This window comes from Ceratotherium simum, chromosome 33, assembly GCF_057802395.1.
Source record: "Ceratotherium simum simum isolate JZ-2026a chromosome 33, ASM5780239v1, whole genome shotgun sequence".
Classification (NCBI taxonomy): domain Eukaryota; kingdom Metazoa; phylum Chordata; class Mammalia; order Perissodactyla; family Rhinocerotidae; genus Ceratotherium; species Ceratotherium simum.
The window spans coordinates 13,592,947-13,614,983 of record NC_141932.1 but is presented as its reverse complement, the minus strand read 5'-3'; the positions used below and the strand labels follow the sequence as shown (position 1 = coordinate 13,614,983).

Below are 22,037 nucleotides of genomic sequence, written 5' to 3'. Positions count from 1 at the left end.
GTATTCCATTGTGTATATATACCACATCTTCTTTATCCATTTGTCCCTTGATGGGCACTTAGGTTGCTTCCAAGTGTTGGCTATTGTGAATAATGCTGCAATGAACACAGAGGTTCATGTATCCTTACGCATTGGTGTTTTCATGTTCTTTGAGTAAATACCCAGCAGTGGAATAGCTGGATTGTATGGTAGTTCTATCCTTAAATTTTTGAGGAATCTCCATACTGTTTTCCATAGTGGCTGCACCAGTTTGCACTCCCACCAGCAGTGTATGAGAGTTCCCTTCTCTCCACATCCTCTCCAACACTTGTTGTTTCCTGTCTTGTTAATTATAGCCATTCTGACGGGCATGAGGTGATATCTCATTGTAGTTTTGATTTGCATTTCCCTGATAGTTAGTGATTTTGAACATCTTTTCATGTGTCTGTTGGCCATCTGTATATCTTCTTTGGAGAAATGTCTGTTCAGGTCTTTTGCCCATTTTTTAATTAGGTTGTTAGTTTTTTTGTTGTTGAGATGTATGAGTTCTTCATATCTTTTGGAGATTAACCCTTTATCAGATGAATGGCTTGCAAATACCTTATCCCAATTGTTAGGTTGTCTTTTCATTTTGCTCATGCTTTCCTTTGCTGTGCAGAAGCTTTTTAGTTTGAGGTAGTCCCATTTGTTTATTTATGTTTTCTTCTAGAAGTTTCATGGTTTCAGGTCTTACATTCAAGTCTTTAATCCATTTTGAGTTAGTTTTTGTGTATCCTGTAAGATAATGGTCTACTTTCATTTTTTTGCATGTGGCTGTCCAGTTTTCCCAACACCATTTCTTGAAGAGACTTTCATTTCTCCATTGTATGTTCTTGGCTCCCTTTCCAAAAATTAGCTGTCCACAGATGTGTGTGTTTATTTTTGGGATCTTGATTCTATTCTATTGATCTGTGTGTCTGTTTTTGCGCCAGTACCTTGCTGTTTTGGTTACTATAGCTCTGTAGTATATTTTGAAATCAGGGAGTGTGACACCTCCAGCTTTGTTCTTTTATCTATGGATTCTTTTGGCTATTTGGGGTCTTTTGTTGTTCCATATAAACTTTAGGATTCTTTGTTCTATTTCTGTGAAAAGTGTTGTTGGAACTTTGATAGAGATTGCATTGAATCTATAGATTGCTTTAGGAAGCATGGACATCTTAACTATGTTAATTCTTCCAATCCAAGAGCACGGAATATTTTTCTATTTCTTTGTGTCTTCTTCAGTTTCTTTCAGCAATGTTTTATAGTTTTCAGTGTACAGTTCTTTCACCTCTTTGGTTAAGTTTATTCCTGGGTATTTTATTCTTTTTGTTGCAATTGTAAATGGGATGGTATTCTTTTTTTTTTTTTTTTGTGAGGAAGATCAGCCCTGAGCTAACATCCGTGCTAATCCTGCTCTTTTTGCTGAGGAAGACCGGCTCTGAGCTAACATCTATTGCCAATCCTCCTCCTTTTCTTCCCCCCAAAGCCCCAGTAGATAGTTGTACGCCATAGTTGCACATCCTGCTAGTTGCTGTATGTGGGACGTGGCCTCAGTATGGCCGGAGAAGCAGTGCATCGGTGCACACCCGGGATCCGAACCCGGGCCGCCAGCAGCGGAGCGCGCGCACTTAACCCGCTAAGCCACGGGGCCGGCCCTGGGATGGTATTCTTAATTTCTCTTTCTGCTACCTTGCTCTTAGTGTATAGAAATGCAACTGATTTTTGTATGTTGATTTTGTATCCTGCAACTTTACCGTATTCACTTATTATTTCTAAAAGTTTTTTGGTGGATTCTTTAGGGTTTTCTATATATAAAATCATGTCATCTGCAAATAGTGACAGTTTCACTTCTTCCTTTCCAAATTTGGGAATACTTATTTAATGTTTTCAAAAATTTCCAATGCGATATAAAATGTAGTAGTTAATATACAAGAATTCTAATATTTGAACTTGACTTTAAATAATATAATTTTGCTTTTTTTCCTGTGGAGATGAATGCAGATTCTTGTGGAGAATATAAAAAGAGAATTAAGACATGGAATATTTGGATTCCATGAAATAATTTGACTTAAATAGTTAAAACTTAATTTAAATTTTGTTTATGTGAAATCTGGATATTATGAGAGTTTTGTGTATATGAACAAAAATTTCCAAGTGAAAATTTTAGTTGGAGGTTTTTATTAATTTTGTAAAGGGTAAAACTTCACATAGTCTGCTCTGCAGAGTCAAATGTGTCCCATGGTCTTATTAGTTTCTTATTTATGTACCCAAAATTTCTTTATGCATATACAAACAAATTTAAACTTTTCCTGCCTTTTTACCTGAAGAGTAGAAAGTTCACACATTGTCATTTATCTTGCTTTTTTCCATTAACAATAGATTTTAGTGATATTTCAGTGTTAGTACTTGGAGATCTGTGGCATTCTTTTACAACATTGAATATTAGGTCAGGAATGAATGTATTATGATGTGTTTTTCTATTCTCCTATTGTTAAACATTTGAGTGTTTTCAAGTTTCATTTATAAACAATGCTTCAGTGAATGAATGTGTACATACATCAGGTCACATGTGGGCAAATATATTTGTAGAATAAATTCCCCAATAGGAATTACTGCTTCAAAGAACATGTGATTTTTAAGTTTAATAGATGTTCACAACATTTCCATTCATAAAACTAGTACCAATTGACACTCACACCAGCAAAATGAGAATGCCAGATTTCCCACAGCCTGTCAATAAAGTTTTCAGACTTCTGCATTATTGCCAAGCTCATAAATGAAAAATATTGAAGAATAGCTTTACTTTTCATTCAGCATGGTGTTACTCATTGCTCACATGCTTGGGAATCATTTGTGTTTCCATCTGTGAATTTCCTATTCATTTCCTTTACCCATATTTTTCTACAACAATATTGATCTTTTTATTATTGATATTCAATGTAGTTCATATGTTAGAACAGCTTTTTTACTCTGCTGAGCTGTACCTATGTCAATACCTATACCTATGTATCTAGAAGTAAATACAGATGTGTATATGTACGGTTCCTAGGAACAATGATACCCTAGTAGCCATAAGCACATCGAATTCCCAGATGTTGGTTCTAAATATCATTTTTCAATAAAAGGAGCCAGGGTTCCTTGGAGAAGTGGTTCCTTCCAGGGCCGTTGCAGGAAACATGCAAGATGAGACTGGAACATCTTGTGATGCCTAAAGATAAAGAAGCGCTCTAGAAGTGTGGGGTATATTGAATGAACACAGAAGACAAAAATGCGTGACCTTAATCTAATCACGGGAAATCATCAGAAAAATCCAAATTGATTGACATTCTACAAAATAATTGACCAATGTTCATAAAAAGTGTCAAGATCATGAAAGACAAGGAAAGTATAAGAAACTGTCCCAGATTTGAGGAATCTAAGAAGAGAGAACACTAAATGTGGTGTGAGATCCTAGATTAGATCTTGGAATGGGAGAAGAACATTAAGAGAAATGTTGGTGAAATTCGAATGAGGTCTGTAGATTAGGTTATAGTATGGTACGCCAACATCAATTTCCTGGTTTGATAACTGTATTATGGTTATATATGTTGCTAAAATTAGGGAAAGCAGTTGAAGGATTTATGTGAACTCTCTGTAGTATTTTTGCATCTTTAGCCTAAAATTGTTTCAAAATAAAAAGATAAAAATTATATGGGTGTTGTAGATCTCTTGTTAAGTTTAGTTCTCAGTACTATATTTACCATTGTTAATGGGGGGATTTTCTTCCTTTATATGCCTGGGATAATCTGTTATATAAAAGAGGCATTGATTTTTGCATATTAATTCTCCTCTAACTAACTGAATTTACTTACTTGTCTACCCATTGTCAGGTGATTTGTTGGATTTGCATATAGAATCATACCACCTGTAATTAATTATAGTTTAATCTCCTCTATTCCAAATATTATTTTTTTTTCGCTCAAGGAAGATTAGCCCTGAGCTAACATCTGTACCTATCTTTCTCTATTTTGTCTGTGGCTCTCTGCCTCACCATGGCTGACGAGTGGTACAGGTCCCGGCATGGTATCCAAACCCATGAACCAGGGCCGCCTAAGCGGAGCATGCCGAACTCAAGCACTATGCCAGGGGGCCAGCCTCTGTCTTCCAATTACTATACTTCCAATTTGTTTATCTTTTATAGTTGTTTTGACTAATATTTCCAATGTTTTAACAAAAATAGTGGTGGAGGTCATAATTGGCATTTTCCTGACTTTGATTGGAATGATTCCATAATGTTCCCATCAAGCGCAATGCCATCATCTGGCCTGAGACATATTATGTCGAGGAAGTGTCCAACTCTTCTTATTTATTTATTAGTTTTTTTCTCCCCCAAGAATGGATGTTGATTTTTGCCCATTATTTTCTTTTGATTGTTCTTTATCTCAAAAATCTTGCTGGTCTTTCTCACCTATTTTCTTCTAGAAACTTTGTAGTGATGCTCTGTCATCTTCTTTTTATTAATTATCATGGAATGAGTTGGACTTTTCCGTGCCCAATTATGTGCAGAAAGTTCTTCCTAGAATTGTATTTTTGCTAGTATTTCCTGAAATCTGTCACCACTGGGTCACTTCTCTATTCTCAAAGATCTTCAATATATCCTTGCCTCTCCTGTGTTTCTCTGCTCGGTCTCCACACCAACAGTCCCAGGCCTCACAGCTCTTGCATACAGCATTGATAGATTGATCACTAAGTATGAAGTTTTACTCACCGAAATTTCTTTTCCTGGCGTTTCCTGCCTCCGTTATGCTTTCTCATGAAGAACTTCCTCCCTGCTACTCTTCTCCCCTCTACCCTGACTTTACACACTTTTGCCAGCCCATGAGAAATTTCTGGGTCTGTGAATTATACTTATCTCCTAGTTTTTCTGAAAATGGAGTTTGTCATGAACTTTTTTTACACACTTTGCTGCTTTCATTGATACTCTGTATGAGAACAGGGCAACTGTTATTTCACGTGGCATTGTTCATATCAGGAGATCTGGGTAGAGTTTTAAAAATAAGTTTGATACGTGTTTCCAGTAATTGTTTAGTGACTTAATTGTATTTCATCTTATACTTACTTGGCTCATATATTATAACATTATTATTATTTGATTTTTGGATATCTGGATTCATATAGATTTAAGGTAATTGGTATTTGTATTTATCCAAAGTTCTGAGAAACTACGGCTGCTATAATTGATAATAAGACTACAAATACAGGTATAACTGAAGTAAGGCATACATTTTGACTCATGAATTAAAAGAAGACTGTAGACAAAGTCTTGGTAATTGTATATGTACTTCTAGTTAGTCCTATGGAAATTTAGCTAAGATAACATGTACCTTCTTTAAAATTCCCATAAAGGGATATTTAAATGTATAGTTAGTACTAGGTAAGAATAATACCAATTTAGGGAATCATTTGGATACATGCAATATTAACTCTGGAATAACAATGCATTGCATATATAAGTAAAAAAATTGTATGTTATAAAAAACGGAAAAGCTCATAGTTCAGAGAGCAGGTAAATTAAATTTGTTGCATGTTATAACAGCCATGATAATTAAACTTGAATACACAAAATATGTAGATTTTAATATTTTCACTAAAAATTGGGTCAAAGGCAGATCTGATTTGTCCATTTGGAACATGTAAATGATTATTATGCTTATGAGCAGACATTCATTAATAGTAAATTGAACAGCTGGTTGTAAAATAAAATATTTGTATAGGTCTTTGTAATTGAAATGCTTAAAATAATTTCTCCTCCCAATTTTTATTAGATGATTATAAGTACTAAGAAAACTCTAGTAGCTAAAAACTACCATCTTCTAAGAACTTAGAAGTCTCCAATTTTAGATTGCCAATGCCCTCAGGTTAAAAACAAACTAAAACATTTGTACCAAAATGTACTTTGAATAATTAATTGAATTCCCTATCAAATAAGAAATTATATGACCATATAACATTATTGAGATGCAAACTAAGGAATAAACCACCTCACAAAGAATTGTGAGTTTCATTCAGTACTTTTAGTGTTAGTATTAATGCAGTGTTAATTTGAGTTGGTTTTGCATTGTTAGATAAGACAGAGAAATAATGTTTTATGTATAGACATAATATAAAAATATACCTTTTATAGCTTGGTTTACTGATATGATTCAGATACAATATCACTCCAACAGCAAGAAGCTGACGTGTCTACCCCGATTGGATAAGAGGTCAACTCAATGTGGAAACTGAGTCTATGTGTGTCCTTGAAGCTGAAGAGAGTCTCCTGTAGGCAGCATATAGTTGGGTCTTTTTTTTTTTTTTTTTTTTTTTTTTTCTTTTTTTAATCCATTCAGCCATTCTGTGTCTTTTGTTTGGAGAATTTAATCCATTCACATTTAAAGTGATTATTGATAGGTAAGGACTTTACTGATCGCCATCTTGTTAACTGTTTTCTGATGTTTTGTAGTTCCTTGTGCCTTTCTTCCTCTCTTGCTGTCTTCTTTTGTGGATTGATGATTTTCCATAGATATGCTTTGATTCCCTCTTCTGTATCTTGCTTGAATCTACTATAACTTTTTGGTTTGTGGTTACCCTGTGGCTTACTCCACACATCTTATAGATATAACAGCCTATTTTCATCTAATAACAACTTCAATTGCATACAAAAACTCTACTCTTTAAATCCCCCCACAACATGTTGTTTTTTGTTTCAAAATTTACATCTTTCCATATTATGTATCCCTTAATAAATTATTGTAGCTATACCTATTTTAAATAATTTTGTCCTTTAACCTTCATACTAGAGTTAAGTGGTTAACCCACCACCATGTTACAGTATTAGAGTATTCTGAATCTGACTATACACTTACCTTTACCAGTGTATTGTATATTTTCATATGTTTTCACGTTACTAGTTAGTGTTCTTTTGCTCCAGCTTGAACTCCTTTTTGCATTTCTTCTATGGAAGGTCTGGTGGTGATGCACTTCCTCGGCTTTTATTTGTTAGGGAAAGTCTTTGTGTCACTTTCATTTCTGAAGGACAACTTTGCTGGGTTAATGTATTCCTGGTAGGCAGTTTTTTCCTTTCGATACTTCAAGTATATCATCCTATTCTCTCTGGCCTGCAAGATTTCTGCTGAGAAATTCATTGGTAGCCTTATGGGGGGTTCTCTTGTATGAGGGAAATTTTTTTTTCTAGCCACTTTTAAAATTCTATCTTTGATTTTAGACAGTTTTATTATAATGTGTCTGGGAGAAGATTGTTTTGGATTGATATTTTGGGGTGACCTGTTGTCTTCATGAACTTAGATGTTCAAATCTCTCCCCAGGTTTGGGAAGTTCTCAGCCATTATTTCTTTAAATAAGATTTCTATCTCTTTCTCTCTCTCTTCTCCTTCTGTGACTCCAATGATGTATAGATTGTTTCTCTTAATGGTGGCCTATAAGCCCTATGGAGCTTTCCATATTCCTTTTCATTCTTTTTTCTTTTTGCTCCTGTCACTGGATAATTTCAAATGACCTGTCTTTGAGCTCACTAATTCTTTCTTCTGCTCACTCAAGTCCACTGTTGAATCTCTCTGTTGAATTCTTTAGCTCTGAAATCTCTGTTTGGTTCCTTTTGACATTTCCTATCTCTTTGTTGAACTTCTCATCTTGTTATTGTATTGTTTTTTCCTGATTTTGTTATATTATTTATCTGCATTCTCTTGTAGTTCTCTGAGCATCTTTAGAATAATTATTTGAATTCTTTGTCTAGCAATTCATGGATCTCCATTTCTTTGTGTTCAGGTCCTGGAACTTTGCAGTGTTCCTTTGGTGGTGTCATGATTCCCTGATTCTTCATGATCCCTGTAGCCTTGCACAGGTGCCTGTATATGTGAAGAAGAAGTTGCCTCTTCCAGACTTTATGGACTGACTTTGGTAAGGAAAGAACTTCTTCTGCAGGTGGGAGTGCACTAGAATGTGCTGTGACTCTGGGTCTAGTGGTGTAGGGCACCAAGTGCGGGGGCATGTTGTGGCCCTGGGGTGGGAGGGAATGATGTCCTGTCAGCTCAGGCCACTGGGGTCAACAGCATCAACAACTGTGTGGTACTTGGTGAGTGCTGCAGGGAGTCTGCATTGGCTGCAAGGGCTGTTGGGGTCCTTAGTGGCACCTCTAGGTCTAGTGGCTAGGGACCAGGGCAATCAGCAGTGGTGGCCTGAGCCAGTGGTGTACACACATTTGGCTGTGGTGGCCAGCTGTGTGTTCCTGTGTAGTGGCAGGGACTGGTTGCAGACACACATGGAATGGTGGGGGCCAGGGCAAGCAGCAAGGGCAGGGGCCAACTGTGGATGCACTGGCAGTTACAGGGGCCCTGGCTGATGGCCTGGACTATCATGGTTGCTGGGCATCACCATTGGTGCATGGCAGTGGAGGCCAGTGTCAGGAGTCTGCCAGGGGCATGCAGGTGCACAGCTGGAGGAGTTAGCTGCAGGTGAGCCCAGTGGTTCAGGCCAGTGACAGGAGATAGGGTTGCTCCTGCTGCAAGGCTGATGCTGGTATCCCCTGGTCTAATTCCTTGTTCCTAGCTCTCTAGATGTCTTAGCATTGTCAATCTCAGAGTGGGGTGAAACTGAAGCAGGTCCTTTGTGTGGTGCCCCAAAAGGCTGGGGAAGCTGGTTGCTCACCCTGCTCTCCCTTTCCCAGTGAGAGAAACTCTTTCTAGCTCTAGGAATTCCCTTTTGGAGCTGAACAATGCAGGCCCAGGAGATGGGACGATGTAGGCAAAACGAAGCTGTTTTTCCTTCCTTTCTGTGTGGTTGTTCTCCAGTTTTTCATTCCACTGTGTTGCTGAAGTTTCTTGTGTGGACTCCAGAGGTCTCCCAGAGCTGTTTTTGTTTGTGGATAGCTGTCCAATGGTCGATCTTTGTGGGGGACGGAGGCTGGGGTCTCCTACATTGCCATCTTGGTGATAACACTTCTCCAATTTAGAAGTTATTATTTCTATATCATTTTTATTTGCACACAGAGAGCTATATCAAAAATAAAATAATTTTAAAAGTTCAGGGTGGGCCCCGTGGCTTAGCGGTTAAGTGCACACGCTCCGCTGCTAGCGGCCCAGGTTCAGATTCCGGGTGCGCACTGACGCACCGCTTCTCCAGCCATGCTGAGGCCGTGCCCCACATACAGCAACTAGAAGGATGTGCAACTATGACATACAACTATCTACTGGGGCTTTGGGGAAAAAAATATATAAATAAAATTATTAAAAAAATAAAATAAAATAATAAAAATTCACAATCTGTTTTGGGTATCTGTTCCACATGCCTACCACTATGGGAAACAATTCAACTGGTGTATCTCTTTTGAATGGGCAATAAGCAATTTTAGCTATCTTGTAGAGATATAAAAGCACAAATTTATCTGAAGGTTCTTCCAACTTATTCAAACACAATTTCTCTTATTTTCTCAGGGTTAATAGAGACACAGAGGAGACATAAATACAACATCCGATAAATGGAAAAAAATAAATCTAAGAAAAAGACTTACAAATCTAAGAAATGGCCTCTGAGATGGTGAGAGACTCTATATCCTGTGAGGGCTCTTGATGGCTTTGATTCCTCTGTATCTCATAATTGTTCCACGAAATACTGAGTACCATGGGTGTTTGGAAAGAAAAGGTTCTGCTTACATTTGTATTCATTCACTCATCTCTGCATGACTGACGGGAAAACATCCATGGGCACCCAGGTGTATTACTTAGATCTTTTCTCTCCATCACTGGGTAACATAACCTTGACTCTGGCCATGACAACTTCATACCTGAGCACAAGTGAGTCTATGGATGTTCCTCCAACTTTTCCGTGATGCATGGGTTGTATAGCCATGGCCAGGCTTTTCACAATCCCATAGCACAATGCAGCCTCACTAACCTGTCTCCATGAGCACTTCAGCTGCTCCTCATCAGCATGCTTCTCAGAGGTTCATGTCTCCTTTGTGACCAATTAATGCACATTTTTGCATAGCCTTGAAACTCAAAATAAATGAATATGACCAAAGATTCAGACACTATGGCATGCATATAAAACTACAGACTAGAGAATATTTTTTTTTATTGTGGTAACATTGGTTTATAACATTTATGAATTTGAGGTGTACATCATTATACTTCTATTTATGTATAGATTACATCATGCTCCTCACCCAAATACTAATTACAATCCGTCACCACACACATGTGCCTTATCATCCCTTTTGCCCTCCTCCCTCCCCCCTTCCCATCGGGTAACCACCAATCCAGTCTCTGTCTCTATATGTTTGTTTGTTGTTGTTTTTATCTTCTACTTATGAGTGAGGTCATATGGTATTTGACCTTCTCCCTCTGACTTATTTCACTGAGCGTGGTACCCTCAATGCCCATCCATGTTGCCAGACTAGGGAATATTGAGAGTAACTGGAGTGAGTTATTTTCCTTGGGAGCCCAGTACTTTCTAGCTCTGGTACTAAGTAGTACTACCTTTCTATAATTAATCATAGCAAGGATTTGTGATGATGGTATTACATCCTTCTTTTACAAGTTAGAAAACTGATACTCAGAGAGCTTGTGCAACAGTTTTGACATGAATGTAACTGCAAATAAATGGTGGTGCAAGCCTTTGGATTCAGGTCTCTTTGGTCTCCATAGTCTGTGACAAAGTCACACTAAATATAGATATTGTTTTTTAGGAAGTTTAATTCATCTAGTATTGTGCAATTTTTTTTGGATTAATATTGCCTCCTTTTTAGGAGCAGTGAAGACAGCAGAAGAGTAAGGACTTTCTTACTCCCCTATAGTTTACTAGAATGAAGTACCATTATATAAGTTATATACAAGTCTGTACATCATTATACACAAGTCTGTAGTGAGTATTATCAGGTATTACGTACTATGATGAACATTAGGGATTGAGAATCAAATAGGACATGCCTCCCAAGATAAGATCATTGTTTGCTGAGTGGAGATGGAGGAATAGTAGTTCAGTGACATAAGTGGAAAAATGGGCTCTCATCATAGGATGGGCATCAGAGAAAGCATGTCTAAAGATGGAACATCTGATTTCGGCTACTTCCACTATCCCACAGTGAAGAGACCATCCTACAATCAAGTTCCTCGCACGTAATCAAATTACAACTGTCTTTGTGTTTTCCCAGGCTGTTTAGATACAGATACAATAGAGACAAAAGAACAGACCATCATTGGTCACCTCCCTCAGAGGGGTTGGCTCCGCCAGTGTTAGGGTCGCATAACACCACTTATAATGATTATCAGAATGAATATGAAGAGGATGAATATACTTCACTGTCTCCTTATAGGTAAGAGACACTATATTTTGTGGGGAAAATGGAAGGTTTTGGATCTTGTTCCTCTGTCTTATGGAGATTCATAAAAAGCAAGGATGTTGAGGTTATTTGCACAAAAATCAGCATATTTGTTCTTCTTTTTTATTATAACTTTTTATTTTGAAATAGCTTAAGTCTCACAAGAAGTAGCAAAAATAGTACAGGGTTCCCATGTACACCTCACCTAGCTTCCCATAATGATAATATCTTTTATAGCAATAGTCATTGTCAAAACCAGGAAATTGATATTGATACAGTACTATTAATTCAGGTACAGATTTTATTTCATGGTGATATTTACAGGATGGAAAATATTGATAATGAACACAACAATTCCTCAATCGTGCTTAGTCTATCCACCCGTTCCTCAATGGGATAGTTCCAGGGCAGTGATACACATAGGAGGCCATCGCTTGTAAAATTCAATGAACAACTTCGTTTGGTTTAACCAATGCCAGATAACTCAAGCAGGATTCTGTAGTCAACTGGAGTGTAGCAGATTACTAAGATCAGTGCTATTCAATAGCACTCACACCATGATGGACATATTCCATGTCTGTGGGGTCTAATATAGAAGTCATTGGTCACATGTAGCTTTTGAGCACTTGAAATGTGGTTAAATCAAGTGGGGAACTGATTTTAAAATTTAATTAATTGAAGTTTAAATTTAAATAGGAATGTGTGGCTAGTAGCTATCATATGACAGTGTAGATCTTGGCCCAAAGGACACTCTCTTGCTCCTAACCCCAATCCTGATCCCAGCCAGCCAAGGGAGACCAGAGCCCTGCCCTTGAGTGTGAAGAAGAGGAAAGGACCTAGCATATGGCTTTCCTGTTCCATGTCTGAATGAGGGTCCCCAGTGGAAGAAGAAAATAAGTACAATATATATCATTTCCTTCCCCTCTTAGCATTCTTATGCTCTACCCAGTGTGCCTCCCCATGTGGGGGTACCATAATTGCGTGAGTTCTTATAACACATACACAATCTCACTAATGTCCCGGAACTTAAATCAATCATGTTAGGGTCCCATTCTCTTGAGCACCAATGATGTGTGAAGGTAGAATATAAACTAGGAATCTTCTCTTCTCCCTAAAATTCTCAACAAGGTCACTTAGGTCAACAAGCATGTTGCCCTATTATGAAACAAAACCTTGTGTTTTGAGAATCGACTGAGTTCTGATTCCTAGGATGGAGAGAGCAGTAATTAGTGGGAGACAGAGACACAAACAATTGACTTCAATATAATGAGGAGCACGATGGAGTCATGTAGGCTTGAGAGAAGATTTCCCTCAAGACAAAATATGGGATCTACAGCTATTAACACAAAATCATGCTACAAAGATTGTTCTACCGCCTGGCCTCTGCACTGTATTCGTAGCACAGCTCTCGTTCTGTCTTTTCAGAGTTTATCCTAAGGAATACTATGCGTGTGAAATTTTTGATGATGTCTCAAATTATGGTGATATGGTGACAGTAAAGCCATCATTGCACAACGTTACTCCCGAGCCTGAACTCTTTGGGGATGAGGCTACCAGGTAAGGGAAAGTAACCTGTGGGGAAAGCTGTCAGTATTGGATTCTGTTTCTCGATATCACAGGGGACTGTAAGAATTTGGGTCATTTATATAGGAATCAGGAGGAGAGTGAATGAGCTTATACAATATTACCAACAAACCCAGAAATTTCTGAATGAGGCTAACCACCTCTTCTTCCAGCAAGGTGTCTTGAGAAGCCACACACAAAAAGACGAAAACTGATGCAATCAGAGATCACTGCATCATTGGTTGAGCTGGTCACCCACTTAATTTTCTAGGAAACTGGCTGATGATGAGTCTGAAGGCCAGAGTGGGGTCCCTGAAGTGGTGTGCTGGTAAATGTTTGACACCAGCTTCCCCAGGGGAGAGGGGAAAGCCTCTATTTGCGGCATTTGCCAATTTCTGTGGGGTGAATCCTCCCATCAAGGCAAATTTCAAACTATCAACATGATGTTCCTGAACACAGGGTTGGGAATAGATGCGCAGTAGCCCACCATTGTATTGTCACTGCACAGATGCCATAGATGTAAATAACCTCAAGAGCACAGACTGTAGTCAAAGGTAGTAAAATGATTAGAAAGTGATAAGTTTTGAGTATTTATTACCTTTGTAATATAGTTTATTTAAATGTAAATTTATATAATTAATTTTTAATAATAGCTGTGTTTAACAACCTGCCTGCAAAATTCTAGGAAATTTAACAATCGGCTCTCACGATGCAGCTCCAGCTCATCACTGGCTTCCTCTCCGACTCCTAAATCCCAACCTCAGCCACCCACCGGAATCCAGCGTGCACAAACACCATGAGGGAGAGTAGAAGATGGCATATTCACCCTCAGTACCTTGCATGGGGCTAACATGACCCATGACTAAATTTGTAGCCTCAGATACAACACGAAGTCTTAGAATGGCAGCCCAAGGTTCTCTCACATGGTTTACCCAAGAACTCTTTCAAGAAAAGAGCTATAGATCCTTTCTTTTGCTCTCACTTCTCCAAATACTTGTTCTCTTTAACTTTAATCCATGTATCAATTTCTCTGCTAATCCCTTTCATGTTGAAGTGAATAGACATATCAAGGAATATATAAAGGAATCAAGAGATCAAGGATTTCAGGCATATATCAAGAAATCAAGAGAACCTAAAAAAATGTCAGACAAATGAGACAATGTTTCATGGTACCACAGCAGCAATGATGCAATAAATATTGGATCTATAGAAATAAATGTTATTTCATATTGCATCACACCCTTTCTTAGGAATTGGGACTCTTGCCCTTTGATTCTCCTGGTCTGGATTGGTTCCACATTGAGTGGTTGTCTTCATCCAGAAGGGATCACCTATATTAGGGCAGATTTCTCATGCCAGATGCTTAACCACTAGCTCACCTTATAAACCACGATTTTTAACTTTGGCTAAAGAGTCGAATCACTTGGGAAGTTTTAAAAGTACTGATGCTTAGGTTCCCCCTCCAACCTTCTGTGTTAATTGGTCTGGGATGTGACCTCTGCATTGGGGATTTTAAAACTTCCCTGTGTCTCAAGTTTGGGAACCACTGCTATGGGGACATGTATTTCATCCATGGGTCAATTGGGTTCAGTTTTTTGATTCCAACAGTCATATGAACCAATCAGAGCAATTTAAGCAAAAGAAAGTAGCTATGGCCATTTTGGACACTGGTAAATTGGAGGAGCCAGCCCTGGTGGTCTAGTGGTTAAGATTCCACGCCCTCACTGCCACGCCAGGCTTGTTTCCCAGTCAGGGGACCACGCCACCTTTCTGTTGGTTGTCATACTGTGGTGGCTGCATATTGCTGTGATGCTGAAAGCTACGCCACCGGTATTTCCAATACCAGCAGGGTCGCCTATGGTGGACAGGTTTTAGTGGAGCTTCCAGACTAAGACAGATTAGGAAGAAGGACCTGGCCATGCACTTCCCAAAAATATTGGCCATGAAAACCCTATGAATAGCAGTGGAGCATGGTCTGATATAGCATTGGAAGGTGAGAGGATGGTGCAAAAAGAACAGGCAGGGCTCTGCTCTGCTGTACACGGGGTCACTAGGAGTCAGAATGGACTCAACGGCACTGACAATAAATAATAAAAGAAGAGGGAGAGTAGTCAAGACACACTGGGTTCTAGAGAGCTCCTTGGTTCTACTATCCTACACTTTATCCAAGTCATCTCTCGATAGTCTAGAGCAGTACTGTTCAACAGAACTTTCAACCAGGAGCTGAATTTTTAATTAAATCAAATTTTGTTAAATTTAAACAGCCTCTTTTGGTTAGTGACTACCGTTTGGATGATACAGCTCTAGTTTTTAATCACATCTTCATTCTTTTAACTGCTTCTTGCTATTTTCCTTATTTTTGACACAAAAGGACCTCAGTCAGCAGCAAAGCAGAAGAGGACTCTACACGGAGAGAAGAATCAGGTAATTGGCTAATATAGAGCAGGGGCCATGGGTGTGTCAGTGGGTTGATGGAAGTGTCCTGTGGTTTTATGTGGAGAACACAGTTGTGAGGTCTTATGGCAGCAAAGATCAAAAGTAATTTTTCTCATCTCTAATACGGTGCACTCCGCAACGTAAAGGGGATATGAAGTACTTGTGATCTTAGCCATTACTTCTGGAATCGATTCCATATTCCAAACACTCTATTAGGGATGTTACACATAATCTCTTTTTATTATCCACAGAAACTCTATGAGTGGATTGTGTTGACTCTATTTTAAAGACAAATAAAACAAACTTGGAGGTGATAAGTCTTCCAGGTAGTAGGACCACTTCTCATCTCAGAGCCTGAGCAGTGGGCACGGAGTCCAGCAGTGCCTGCATGCTGCTGCTAAGGCTCTCCCCACTGGGTCAGGAATGCTCAAAGAACCAGGGGATGGTCTGTGATGCCTCGGGGTGGTGGCGGATGTGAGGACAAACACGTGTTCCTCTGTCTCTTCAGCTTTTGCGCTTGTTCCTTTTCTGGACTTGACTTTCCTCACCAGCGGAAGGTATTATCTACTATTTGGGACCACGTAGAAATTTAACTGCCTTGGTTTCTGCCCGAGACAAATGCAGCCCACCAACAAAACTGTCCAGCCTGGCTTCCCTCTTAAATTTCGGGGTACAATTTTACTAGTGACAAAGAACACTCTTGTGCCCTTCCTTGTCTGGATTCAAAGAACAGAGCCCTATGTTCTAGCCACGTACCCTTCTCTCCAATATCCATATTGCCGACAGCCTGTGTATAATCCAACACCCAAGACTCCTTCCAACCATGCTTTTCCAACAAGCTGCATCTGACTTGGGCGGTATTTTCTTTTCAGGAGTTAGTTGCTCATCAGACAAGCAAGTAGTGCCCTCCTTGGCTGCCACACCCTCTTCTGGGGTTAAACTAGCTTGTAATAGTAATCAGTTTCTGGGACCTGGAGGAATTGTGGATGCTGAGTTGGTCGATCAAAGCACAAACAGATACAGGTAAGAACAGAAGATGCTGATTATTTAAATACAACTCTGCTCTAAAGGAAGTCTGTACTACATGATCCTATACATGTGTACATGATACAGTACATGATTCGTCCTTTGAGATACCTGAAATTTTACCAATGTTGTGTTTATTTCATGAACTAAATTGGTACTTTAATTTCAACAAATATAGAATACTGAGAAAGGGGGGCCAGAGAGCTTAATTAACCACTCAGAGTTTTTTAATATAGTAAAAGTCGCAGATGAGTCTTGAACAATGCCTCACCCCAGACACTGCATCCTTCTCCACAACTGTTCTTCAAATCAAAGCCCTAGTGTTCTCCCAGCATAACTTCTACTCTGGCTCCTTTCAGGATACACCTCCCCACGGCCGGCTGCTATCTGTGGCCAGCCACACACCTTGGCTTCCTGGTAAGGGCGGCAGTGACTGTGGAGATTGCGTTCAATTCTTGGGGTCAGCATCTGGACCTGGACCTGCAGCACCATGACCAGTGGATGGTGGCGGGCCCCTTGTTTGACATCTCCATGGAGCCTGGGGAGGCCGTTGCTGAACTCCACCTCCCCCACGTCATCTCCCTCCAAGGTAATGAGGGGAGAGAGGCCACTGTGGGGAGGTCAGAGAACATTCTGCCTTACTGCCATTGTGCTTCTCCTACGCAGATGAGGTCGATGTCTCCTGGTTCCAAGTTGCCCATTTTAAGGAGGAAGGGATGATCCTGGAGCGGCCAGCCCGGGTGGAAGCTTTCTATGCCGTCCTGGAAAACCCCAGCTTCTCTCTGATGGGAATCCTGCTGAGTATTGCCAGGGGGACCCGTCTCTCAGTCCCCATCACTTCCACAGCACTGATCTATTGTCACCTCCACCCTGAAGATATTAAATTCCACGTGTACCTTATTCCCAGTGATTCTGTGCTAACAAAGGTAAGGCTGAGAGATTGTGGAGGTCATGAGAAGATGACAGTTACCTTTCCATCTTGTCACCTGGGACCTGCCATCTCCTTATTAGGCAGAAAAGACCAGGCACAGTTTTCATGTATAGACTTATGGATCACCCTCCACGAGGTCAATCCGTGGGTGTTGACTCTTGAGCTATATGCAACGATCTGCAACAGAAATTCAGCCCTACTAAAAATGGAGATTCCCTCTTCTGGCTCACAAGGAAAAGGAAAAAGAGAGAGGAGACTTTTGGAGGATTGGCAGGAGTAAGATGCAGAGATTCCACTGCAGAATTTTAAATTGATGATTTCTGAATTAAACCCACACTTGCCCCTCTGGAGTCATCCTCCTCCTATTCAGTGGCGTCTCCCTCTAATGCATTTGCAAAAGGCTCATTGCCCCCCACCCTGTCCTGGGTTGGTGATAAAGCAGATGCGCTGGTCCCTGCAAATCCACAGCTTCTGTGTTCCTGGATAAAGTACCACATCTGTCCCTCCAGCCTCGGTGGAGAGGTGACAGGGGGAAGAATACATCTGATTTGACTGCCCTGTTATTTAATGCTCCTACATCCCAATAAAAACAGGCAGATGGGTGCCTGGCGGTATTTAGAGTTGTGAGTAACCGTGGGTATTTAAAGTACAAGAGAAAACATTTAAATGAGGATGCTAAAGATGCCCACTCCTAGCGTACACAGGAAAAGAAGAAAACAACAACAACAAAAACAAATTCTTGTGGGACTTTTCTTTCCATTCTGGACACACCCCAGTTCCCGGCCTCAGCTTTCTGTTTCTTCTTCCTTCCTTGACCCCAAATCTCGTATGATAACTTCCCTCATACCTTATTGATACACTAGAAGCAATGAGATGGAAATGACCTCATGTTTCCACCATCAACTTTGTAAGTCTAATTCTGCACCATCTTCACTTTTCCCGTTCTCCTACAACCGACGAAGCCGCCCTCTGCTTGAGCGAGGCCATGACTTAAAACATGTCCTGGATCCCTTTCCTTCTTGCCATACATAGGACACCACATATTGAGGCATCTACCCTCACCTCCTCCGTCGGTCTCTCCTACCTTAGTGCATCATTCCCATCAGCAAACCAAAATCTAGCATAGCTACCATATTGGAAATGCCTTTCTGGACCATTCTTCCTTCTCCAAACATAGTTTCTATTTTTCTCTTATGCTTCTTAGCAAATGGATCAACAGCTCTGTGGATCCATAGTCTCGATAACACTCAGTTTTCACTCTGTCCTCAAATCCCTCTAACTGGATTACTTCACCACCATTCCTTAAAATGGCTCTGTTTAAAGTCACCAGTGACTTCCACATTGAATAATTCTTACCTGAAGTCTCAGCACCATGTTATATCGTTGATCACTCCCTTCCTTGGAAACAGTCCTCTTGAATTCTTTAACACCGTATTTTCCCAATTTCTCAGTTACTGTTCTCACCTTTCTTCAAACTGCCTCTGCGGGATCTTGATCTGAAACTCCCTCTGAATCTCGAGTTCCCAGGGCTGAATATTGGACTCTCCTTTCTCCTTTCCGTACTCACTGATGGTCTTAGTGAATTCTTTCAGTCCCAAAATTGAATTCCATGTAAGAGAGGGATTCCTAAATCTGTATCTCCAGTCCTGGTCTCTCTTCCGAGCTCCGAATTGTAACTGCCTGACTTAACATTCCCATTTGACTGCTTAATCAGTGTATCTAACCATATATATTAATTTTGTTTTATTCTCTAAAACTGTCATTTCAACTCTCTTCCCCACCGAGGATAGAAAACCAAGTTCCGTTAAGTCATTCAAGCCAAAATATAGAATTTATCTTTGATTCCTCTGTTGCATTTCTTTTCCACGTCCAATGTATCATTAATCCCAATGAACTTTACTTTCATTGTGTTTCATGAAATATTTATGGAGTTACCATCTACAGAGAAACTGAGAATAAATAAATAAACAAAGAGATACATGGGTACATATATCTTTACTTTCAAAGCAAAGATAATATAATTTGAACCAGTCTCATTTCCCTTCATCATCATTGCCAGCTTTAGTCCAATCCACTACCGTCTTTTGCTAGAAATATGACTAAACCCTCCGGACTTATCTCACTGGTTCCATTGTTTTTCATCTATTTTTTATCTAGCAACAGGGAGATCTTTTACAAGCATAAATAATACCATATCCCTCCTTGACCAAGACTCTTCCGTGAATCTTTATTTTATTTAGAACATGAACCAGATAATTTACTCTGGCTACGGCATTACTTGGGCCTGAAGGGCCTCTCTTGTCCATCTCCCGCCACTCTCTTCTCACACATTATGTTCCAGCACCAATGATCTGCATTTTACTACCTCAGACACTCCAAGAACTCTTGCTTCTGGGCCCTTGCCTATTTTGTTTCCTCTGCAAGACTGGCTTCTTCCCATCTTTCTAGTGTTTGCCTTAATGTCTCTGCTTTAGAAAGTTTATTTCCAGACTCTCCAGTTTGGTCCAGCCCTCCTGTTATTTTTGATCGCTGTACTCTCTTCCTTCCTGCCAATGTACTCATATATCTCTTTGTTGAGTACAATAAAGAGATTCTCTATAGATTGTAAACTCCATAAATGGGAGGGACCGTTTCTACTTAATCATAAATTAGTTAAATCAGTGTAAGGCCTTTTGTAGGCATTCATGAAATTTTGTTGACAGAATGAATGGAAGATGGTCTGTCTTCCTCTACTTGGAGGGGAAGGAGAGAGGAGAAAACTTTTCTTCACTTAAATCACAAGTTAAACTCAAAATATCTATTGTTGCCCTGGGGACTTTCCCTGCTTACTTCAAGAGCGATGTAGTCCAATGTGGTAGCCATTGGCCAAATACGGCTATTGAGCACTTGAGTTGAGATGTGCTGTAAATTTTTAAAAAACACAGATTTTGAAGACAATATAAATTAATATAAATTCTATGTTGATTACATGTTTAAATGATAATATGTTGGGTTAAAAGAATTATGTCATAAACATATTACTAAAAGTAATTTCACCTGCTTCTTTTAATTTTTTTAAAAATGCAGCTGTTAGAAAATTTGAAATTACATTTGGGGCTCTCTTTATATTTCTATTCAATAGCGTGGCTCCAGGGAAATTCATTTACCCATTCAACAAATATTTATTCTGTGCCTTGTGTATTCCAGGCACTATTTTAGGGACTGGGGATACATCAGTGAACAAAACAAACAAAAACAGGATAACCAAAGATATCGTATGGAATGTTTGTGCTATAGGAAAAATGTATGTGCAAATGATAAGTGGTATAAAAAATAAAGAAGATTAAGGGACTTGTGACTGCTTCGAGTTTCAATCCATAAGACCAACTAAGTACAGTGGCATGTCTCTGAATATCTGCAGAAATCTGCTCATAATGATAACCCATCAAAGTTATACTGATGTCTTCTCATAGTGATAACCCATCAAAGTTATATGGAGGACTTTGATTATTTTAGCTCCAGCCTCTTATTATTATAATTTCAATTAAGTGTATCTCTTCATTTAAAACAATTCTTCATCAGAGATGGCATGACACTTTATTGTCTTTCCTCCGTCAGTTTCTTTTCATCGCTCTGGAGTTGTTACTCTTTATTAGTGGATGTATAGGGAGTGACTCCTTGTATGTATAGCTCTCCACCTCCCTTCTCTGCCTCCTCCCCATCATGGTGTCATCTCTGTGATCAATACAATTTGAAATTTTTCTTTCACTTGATCTTCCAGTCCCAAATCAAATTTCAATGTTGGCCATCCTTTCCTTCAAATGTATCTACTGATTTTTTTTTTTAATTTTTTTTGTGTGTGTGTGAGGAAGATCAGCCCTGAGCTGACATCCATGCTAATCCTCCTCTTTATGCTGAGGAAGACAGCTATGAGCTAACATCTATTGCCAATCCTCCTCCTTTTTTTTGTTTTTCTCCCCAAAGCCCCAGTAGATAGTTGTATGTCATAGTTGCACATCCTTCTAGTTGCTGTATGTGGGACGCGGCCTCAGCATGGCCGGAGAAGTGGTGCGTCAGTGCAAGCCCGGGATCTGAACCCGACCCCCAGTAGCTGAGAGCGTGCACTTAACCGCTAAGCCAGGGGCCAGCCCAGATTTTTTAAACTTAATCAAATATGCAGTTAATTTGTTGCTCCATAATTTTCACAGTGGACACACCATTTATCCAGCACCCAGAACAAGAATTAGAACATCCTCAGTTTCTCTGAAGCCCCTTATTGCCCCTCCCTGCCCCCTCTCAGTCACTACCCCCAAAGGGTGTTTACTAACTGGACAAACAACACCATGCACTGTAATTGTTTTTAACAGAAATTCTTGCTCATTCATTCCATAAAGTCTCTTTTGAGCTGTATCTGAGACTTCTCAGATGTTATTATTATTTCATTGTTTGAGTGCTATTGAGTGTCTTTGGTAGCTGCTCAGATCGTTCTGAGGCTCCTGGGCTTCTCAGAGGCCACATCACGTCTGTATTGTTTGCTGGTGCTCAGGAGATACAGCACCTCACGTGACAGCAGCCCTGCAGTGGAGAGAAGTAAAATCTCTACCTTTCCCCATCATAGATGTAGCTGCAGACACAGAGGGTCCCCTGCTGAGGCAAAATAAGGAAGTCTCTTTGTCTCCAGGTTTCAGGAGCACCCGGCCAAGCTCTGTCACATTATACAAAGAAAATGAAACTATACAGAGATTCGTA

General features: G+C 39.6%; 1 protein-coding gene across 3 annotated transcripts in view; it reads left to right on the top strand.

The window, feature by feature from the left end:
• LOC101397620 (caspase recruitment domain-containing protein 8) overlaps positions 1-22,037 on the top strand; it is a 51,850-nt gene that overhangs the window by 2,514 nt on the left and 27,299 nt on the right. For all 3 annotated transcript variants that reach the window (XM_087421438.1, XM_087421436.1, XM_087421437.1), the window contains exons 2-9: positions 7,804-7,935; positions 9,468-9,570; positions 11,186-11,347; positions 12,779-12,910; positions 15,288-15,340; positions 16,225-16,375; positions 16,738-16,967; positions 17,045-17,304. In XM_087421438.1, coding sequence (XP_087277564.1) covers positions 9,512-9,570; positions 11,186-11,347; positions 12,779-12,910; positions 15,288-15,340; positions 16,225-16,375; positions 16,738-16,967; positions 17,045-17,304 — 1,047 coding nt within the window. In that variant the 5' untranslated portion in view covers positions 7,804-7,935; positions 9,468-9,511. The remainder of the gene's footprint in view (positions 1-7,803; positions 7,936-9,467; positions 9,571-11,185; positions 11,348-12,778; positions 12,911-15,287; positions 15,341-16,224; positions 16,376-16,737; positions 16,968-17,044; positions 17,305-22,037) is intronic.